The following is a 7,255-nucleotide window of genomic DNA, read 5'->3' as shown; positions in this document are numbered from 1 at the left end:
CCAAAATCCATGAGAATCACCCCAAAAACCATCAAGACTTCCCAAAAAACCATCAAACCCAGCCTGGTTCACGCCGGGGCTCACGGAGCTGGGAAACACAAAAATCCATGAGAATCACCCCAAAATCCATCAGAATCACCCCGAAATCCATCAGAATCACCCCAGAATCCATGAGAATCACCCCAGAATCCATGAGAATCACCCCAAAATCCATGAGAATCACCCCAAAATCCATGAGAATTCCCTCAAAGTCCATCAAACCCCCCCAAGCCCACGAAATGTGCCCGTTTTGCCCCAAAACGCACCCGGATGTTCTGCAGGCTCCAGCAGATCTCCTTGATGTTCACGCTGCGGTCGAAGGTCACCCAGCCCCTCCTGAAGAACCTGAGAGGAGAAAAAACTCCCTTTGTGAACCCAAAAACCCCAAAATTCCACCCAAAATTCGCCCAAAATCCACCCAGCCCCTCCTGAAAAACCTAAGAGGAAAAACTCTTTTGTGAGCCCCAAAAACCCCAAAATTCCACCCAAAATCCCACCCAAAATCCACCCAGCCCCTCCTGAAAAACCTGAGAGGAGAAAAAACTCTCTCTGTGAGCCCAAAAACCCCAAAATTCCACCCAAAACCCATCCAGCCCCTCCTGAAGAAAGTGAGAGGAGAAAAATCCCACAGTGACCCCAAAATTCCACCCAAAACCCACCCAAAATCTGCCCGGCCCCTCCTGAACAACCCGAGCTTTCTGTGACCCCAAAATTCCACCCAAAACCCATCCAGCCCCTCCTGAAGAAAGTGAGAGGAGAAAAATCCCACAGTGACCCCAAAATTCCACCCAAAACCCACCCAAAATCTGCCCGGCCCCTCCTGAACAACCCGAGCTTTCTGTGACCCCAAAATTCCACCTGAAACCCACCCAAAATCCCCAAAAATGCCCCCAAAATTCCACCCAAAACCCACCCAAAATCTGCCCGGCCCCTCCTGAACAACCCGAGCTTTCTGTGACCCCAAAATTCCACCTGAAACCCACCCAAAATCCCCAAAAATGCCCCCAAAATTCCACCCAAAACCCACCCAAAATCTGCCCGGCCCCTCCTGAACAACCCGAGCTTTCTGTGACCCCAAAATTCCACCTGAAACCCACCCAAAATCCCCAAAAATGCCCCCAAAATTCCACCCAAAACCCACCCAAAATCTGCCCGGCCCCTCCTGAACAACCCGAGCTTTCTGTGACCCCAAAATTCCACCTGAAACCCACCCAAAATCCCCAAAAATGCCCCCAAAATTCCACCCAAAACCCACCCAAAATCTGCCCGGCCCCTCCTGAACAACCCGAGCTTTCTGTGACCCCAAAATTCCACCTGAAACCCACCCAAAATCCCCAAAAATGCCCCCAAAATTCCACCCAAAACCCACCCAAAATCTGCCCGGCCCCTCCTGAACAACCCGAGCTTTCTGTGACCCCAAAATTCCACCTGAAACCCACCCAAAATCCCCAAAAATGCCCCCAAAATTCCACCCAAAACCCACCCAAAATCTGCCCGGCCCCTCCTGAACAACCCGAGCTTTCTGTGACCCCAAAATTCCACCTGAAACCCACCCAAAATCCCCAAAAATGCCCCCAAAATTCCACCCAAAACCCACCCAAAATCTGCCCGGCCCCTCCTGAACAACCCGAGCTTTCTGTGACCCCAAAATTCCACCTGAAACCCACCCAAAATCCCCAAAAATGCCCCCAAAATTCCACCCAAAACCCACCCAAAATCTGCCCGGCCCCTCCTGAACAACCCGAGCTTTCTGTGACCCCAAAATTCCACCTGAAACCCACCCAAAATCCCCAAAAATGCCCCCAAAATTCCACCCAAAACCCACCCAAAATCTGCCCGGCCCCTCCTGAACAACCCGAGCTTTCTGTGACCCCAAAATTCCACCTGAAACCCACCCAAAATCCCCAAAAATGCCCCCAAAATTCCACCCAAAACCCACCCAAAATCTGCCCGGCCCCTCCTGAACAACCCGAGCTTTCTGTGACCCCAAAATTCCACCTGAAACCCACCCAAAATCCCCAAAAATGCCCCCAAAATTCCACCCAAAACCCACCCAAAATCTGCCCGGCCCCTCCTGAACAACCCGAGCTTTCTGTGACCCCAAAATTCCACCTGAAACCCACCCAAAATCCCCAAAAATGCCCCCAAAATTCCACCCAAAACCCACCCAAAATCTGCCCGGCCCCTCCTGAACAACCCGAGCTTTCTGTGACCCCAAAATTCCACCTGAAACCCACCCAAAATCCCCAAAAATGCCCCCAAAATTCCACCCAAAACCCACCCAAAATCTGCCCGGCCCCTCCTGAACAACCCGAGCTTTCTGTGACCCCAAAATTCCACCTGAAACCCACCCAAAATCCCCAAAAATGCCCCCAAAATTCCACCCAAAACCCACCCAAAATCTGCCCGGCCCCTCCTGAACAACCCGAGCTTTCTGTGACCCCAAAATTCCACCTGAAACCCACCCAAAATCCCCAAAAATGCCCCCAAAATTCCACCCAAAACCCACCCAAAATCTGCCCGGCCCCTCCTGAACAACCCGAGCTTTCTGTGACCCCAAAATTCCACCTGAAACCCACCCAAAATCCCCAAAAATGCCCCCAAAATTCCACCCAAAACCCACCCAAAATCTGCCCGGCCCCTCCTGAACAACCCGAGCTTTCTGTGACCCCAAAATTCCACCTGAAACCCACCCAAAATCCCCAAAAATGCCCCCAAAATTCCACCCAAAACCCACCCAAAATCTGCCCGGCCCCTCCTGAACAACCCGAGCTTTCTGTGACCCCAAAATTCCACCTGAAACCCACCCAAAATCCCCAAAAATGCCCCCAAAATTCCACCCAAAACCCACCCAAAATCTGCCCGGCCCCTCCTGAACAACCCGAGCTTTCTGTGACCCCAAAATTCCACCTGAAACCCACCCAAAATCCCCAAAAATGCCCCCAAAATTCCACCCAAAACCCACCCAAAATCTGCCCGGCCCCTCCTGAACAACCCGAGCTTTCTGTGACCCCAAAATTCCACCTGAAACCCACCCAAAATCCCCAAAAATGCCCCCAAAATTCCACCCAAAACCCACCCAAAATCTGCCCGGCCCCTCCTGAACAACCCGAGCTTTCTGTGACCCCAAAATTCCACCTGAAACCCACCCAAAATCCCCAAAAATGCCCCCAAAATTCCACCCAAAACCCACCCAAAATCTGCCCGGCCCCTCCTGAACAACCCGAGCTTTCTGTGACCCCAAAATTCCACCTGAAACCCACCCAAAATCCCCAAAAATGCCCCCAAAATTCCACCCAAAACCCACCCAAAATCTGCCCGGCCCCTCCTGAACAACCCGAGCTTTCTGTGACCCCAAAATTCCACCTGAAACCCACCCAAAATCCCCAAAAATGCCCCCAAAATTCCACCCAAAACCCACCCAAAATCTGCCCGGCCCCTCCTGAACAACCCGAGCTTTCTGTGACCCCAAAATTCCACCTGAAACCCACCCAAAATCCCCAAAAATGCCCCCAAAATTCCACCCAAAACCCACCCAAAATCTGCCCGGCCCCTCCTGAACAACCCGAGCTTTCTGTGACCCCAAAATTCCACCTGAAACCCACCCAAAATCCCCAAAAATGCCCCCAAAATTCCACCCAAAACCCACCCAAAATCTGCCCGGCCCCTCCTGAACAACCCGAGCTTTCTGTGACCCCAAAATTCCACCTGAAACCCACCCAAAATCCCCAGGGGTGTCAAAGGGGACCCCAAAAGAACAAGAGACCCAAAAACAGCCCCCCAAAAAACACCCCGGGGCAAAAGGGACCCAAAAAAACACCCCAGGGGCAAAAGGGACCCCAAAATACCCCAAAAAACACCCCAGGGGCAAAAGGGACCCAAGAAAACACCCCAGGGGCAAAAGGGACCCCAAAATAACCCCAGAGAGCCCAAATGAGACTGTGGTGACCCCAAAAGAGCCCCCAAAGACCCCTGAGAATCAAAGGAACCTTAAAGAACCCCCCAGGGAACCCCAAGGAAGACCCCAAGGACCAAGGGGACCCCAGAAACCCCCAGGGACCCCCAAAATCCCGCGACCTTGGTGCCGTCGTCGCCGTCGGGGCGCTCGGCCGGGCCCTTCCCGGGGGGCTCCGGGGGCCTCGGCTCCTCCTTCTTGGGGCCTTCGGCCTTCTCAGCCCGCTCCTCCTCCTCCTCCTGCTCCAGGATCCGCAGGTCGTGCTCCGTGCCCCCCTCCATCTTAATCACCGCTGGGAAAACCGGGGAAAAACGGCAAAAAAATGGGTTAGAAACAGCCAAAAATGGGGTTAAAGCAGCTAAAAAAATGGGGTAAACACCGCTAGAAATGAGGCAGAAATTGGTGGAATTAGGATCGGAAATTGAGACACGCATGCATCCGTTTCCCCCCTCCATCCTGATCATTGTTAAAAATGAAAAGAAACATAAAGACTGAGAAAAAACTGCCAAAAATCTGGGTTAGAAACAGTCAGAAATGGGGTAAATGCAGCTAAAAATGGGGCAGGAATTCCTGGAAATCCGTTCCCCCTCCATCTTAATCACCACTGGGAAAATGGGGGAAAAATGCCAAAAAATGGGCTAAAAACAGCCAAAAATGGGGTAAATGCAGGTAAAAAAATGGGGCAGAAATTCCTGGAAATCTGTTCCCCCCTCCAGCCTAATCACTGCTAGAAAATGTGGAAGAGTGGAGAAAAAACACTAAAATCTGGGTTAGAAACACTCAAAAATTGGGTAAACGGAGCTAAAAATGAGGCAGAAATTCCTGGAAATAGGATTAGAAATTGAGAGAGGGATCTCCCCCCTTTTTCTCCCCTCACACTTTCCCACCTATTTCTCCCCTCACGTTTTCCTCCCTTTTTTCCTCCCCTCACATTTCATTTTTTTCCCCTCACACTTTGTCTTTTTCTCCCCACATTTCCTCCCTTTTCCTTTTCCTCCCCTCATCTTTTTTGCCTTTTTCTCCCCTACACACTTTCTTGTCTTTTTCTCCCCTCAGTTTCCTGCCTTTTTCCTCCCCTCACGTTTTCCCGACTTTTTTCTCCCCTCACATTTGCCTGCTTTTCTTCTCCCCTCACATTTCATTTTTCTCCCCTCACCTTTTTTGCCAATTTCTCCCCTCACAATTTCCCTCCTTTTTCTCCCCTCACGTTTTCCTCCCTTTTTCCCCCCCTCACACTTCCTCCCTCTTCGTCCCCTTCTGTTTCCCCACCTTTTTTTCCCCTCACAATTTCCCTCCTTTTTCTCCCCTCATATTTCCTTCTCCCCCCCTCACATTTCCTCCCTTTTTCTCCCCTTGCACTTCATTTTTCTCTTCTCACACTTTGTCTTTTTCTCCCCTCACGTTTTCCCGCCTTTTTCTCCCCTCACGTTTTCCCGCCTTTTTCTCCCCTCACGTTTTCCCGCCTTTTTCTCCCCTCACGTTTTCCCGCCTTTTTCTCCCCTCACAGCTTCTGTTTTCAAGTACTCTCCAGAACGGACTAAAACTATTCAAAAAGTAAGTTCGAAACTCTTGCAAATCTCTTAGAAACACCCAAAAATGGGTCAATAAACTCAGAAATGGGGCAGAAACAGCCAAAAATAGCTCAAAAACCTCAGAAATGGAGCAAAACCACCCCCAATACTGGTCCAAAACCCTAAAGTGTGGGTCTGAAATGTTTATGGGGCATCAGGAAGATTTTATGGAGTGATTTTAAGGAGATTTTAAGGGATTTCTTCTGCAGTGCCAGGGAGGAATTTTGGGATATCAGGGAAGGATTTTCCTGGAGTGCCACAGAGGAACTTTTGGGGTGTCAGAGAGGGATTTTTTTGGACATCAAGGATATTTTTGGGATATCAGGGCTATTTTTGGGCCATCAAGGATATTTTTGGTGCGCCACAAAAGCCCTTGGCGGCCCTCAGGACCCGTTTGGTGCACATTGCCGCAAACTCCTCCAGCTATTTTCAGCCACCACCCCCAGCGGGCGTCTCTGGGGGGACCCAAAATGAGATTTTGGGTCTGGGGGTGCCGCGGGGGTACCTGCATCGAGCGTTTTGATGATCTGCGGGGCGCGGTCGATGTCCAGCAGCAGATTGTCGAACCAGCCGTGCTCCCAGGGGAGGGGTGCGGGGCTCGAATTTGGGTGTGAAATTGGCAGAATTTGGGTCTGAAATTGGGGAGAATTTGGGTCTGAATTTGGGTCTGAAATTGGGGAGAATTTGGGTCTGAATTTGGGTCTGAAATTGGGGAGAATTTGGGTCTGAATTTGGGTGTGAAACTGGGAGAATTTGGGTCTGAAATTGGGGAGAACTTGGGTGTGAAATTGGGTGTGAAATTGGGGAGAACTTGGGTGTGACATTGGGAGAATTTAGGTGTGAAACTGGGGAGAACTTGGCTCTGAAATTGGGAGAATTTGGGTCTGAATTTGGGTCTGAAATTGGGAGAATTTGGGTCTGAAATTGAGACATTTTCAGGGACGTTTTTAAGGGAGATTTTACGTTTTTAGGGGTGTTTTGAAACACTTTCAGGAATACTCTTAGGCCTGTTTTTTGAATTTTGGGGGTGTTTTTAAACATGCATCGAATGCAGGTTCCTGGGTGTTTTCATGTACATTTTTGGGTTGTTTTACACAGTTTTTATCACATTTCGAGTTCTTTTCAAAGTGTTTACGCACAATTTCGATGCAGTTTGTGTGAACTTTCAGTCTCATTTTTGGCGGGTTCTGGGCTGATTTGAGAAATATTTTGAGAGCATTTCCAGGGCACTTTTGGGGCATTTCTGGGACGTTTTGAGGAATATTTTGAGGGCGTTTCCAGGGTGTTTTTGGGGCATTTCTGGGCTGTTTTAGGATATTTTGGGATGGCGTTTCCAGGGCACTTTTGGGCATTTCTCGCACAATTTCGATGCAGTTTGTGTGAACTTTCAGTCTCATTTTTGGCGGGTTCTGGGCTGATTTGAGAAATATTTTGAGAGCATTTCCAGGGCACTTTTGGGGCATTTCTGGGACGTTTTGAGGAATATTTTGAGGGCGTTTCCAGGGTGTTTTTGGGGCATTTCTGGGCTGTTTTAGGATATTTTGGGATGGCGTTTCCAGGGCACTTTTGGGCATTTCTGGGCTGGTTTGGGATGGCTCTCTGAGGGCGTTTCCAGGTGTGTTCCAGGTGTTGTCAGGTGTCCCGTGGGGGGGTCGGGGGGGGATGCTCATACCTACACTCGCCGCGAGCG

General features: G+C 50.2%; 1 protein-coding gene across 1 annotated transcript in view; it reads right to left on the bottom strand.

Annotated features, from left to right (window-relative positions):
• SRRT (serrate, RNA effector molecule) overlaps window positions 1-7,255 on the bottom strand; it is a 23,380-nt gene that overhangs the window by 7,936 nt on the left and 8,189 nt on the right. Inside the window, exons 5-7 of the mRNA XM_031065249.1 lie at window positions 6,071-6,197; window positions 4,100-4,286; window positions 306-384 (exon numbers count right to left, since the gene is read on the bottom strand). Of these exons, the coding sequence (XP_030921109.1) occupies window positions 306-384; window positions 4,100-4,286; window positions 6,071-6,197 (393 nt within the window). The remainder of the gene's footprint in view (window positions 1-305; window positions 385-4,099; window positions 4,287-6,070; window positions 6,198-7,255) is intronic.

The sequence above is a fragment of the Geospiza fortis genome, unplaced genomic scaffold (genome assembly GCF_000277835.1).
Source record: "Geospiza fortis unplaced genomic scaffold, GeoFor_1.0 scaffold1089, whole genome shotgun sequence".
NCBI classification, from domain to species: domain Eukaryota; kingdom Metazoa; phylum Chordata; class Aves; order Passeriformes; family Thraupidae; genus Geospiza; species Geospiza fortis.
The sequence above is the reverse complement of the archived record's forward strand: the minus strand, read 5'-3'. Positions and strand labels throughout refer to the sequence as shown.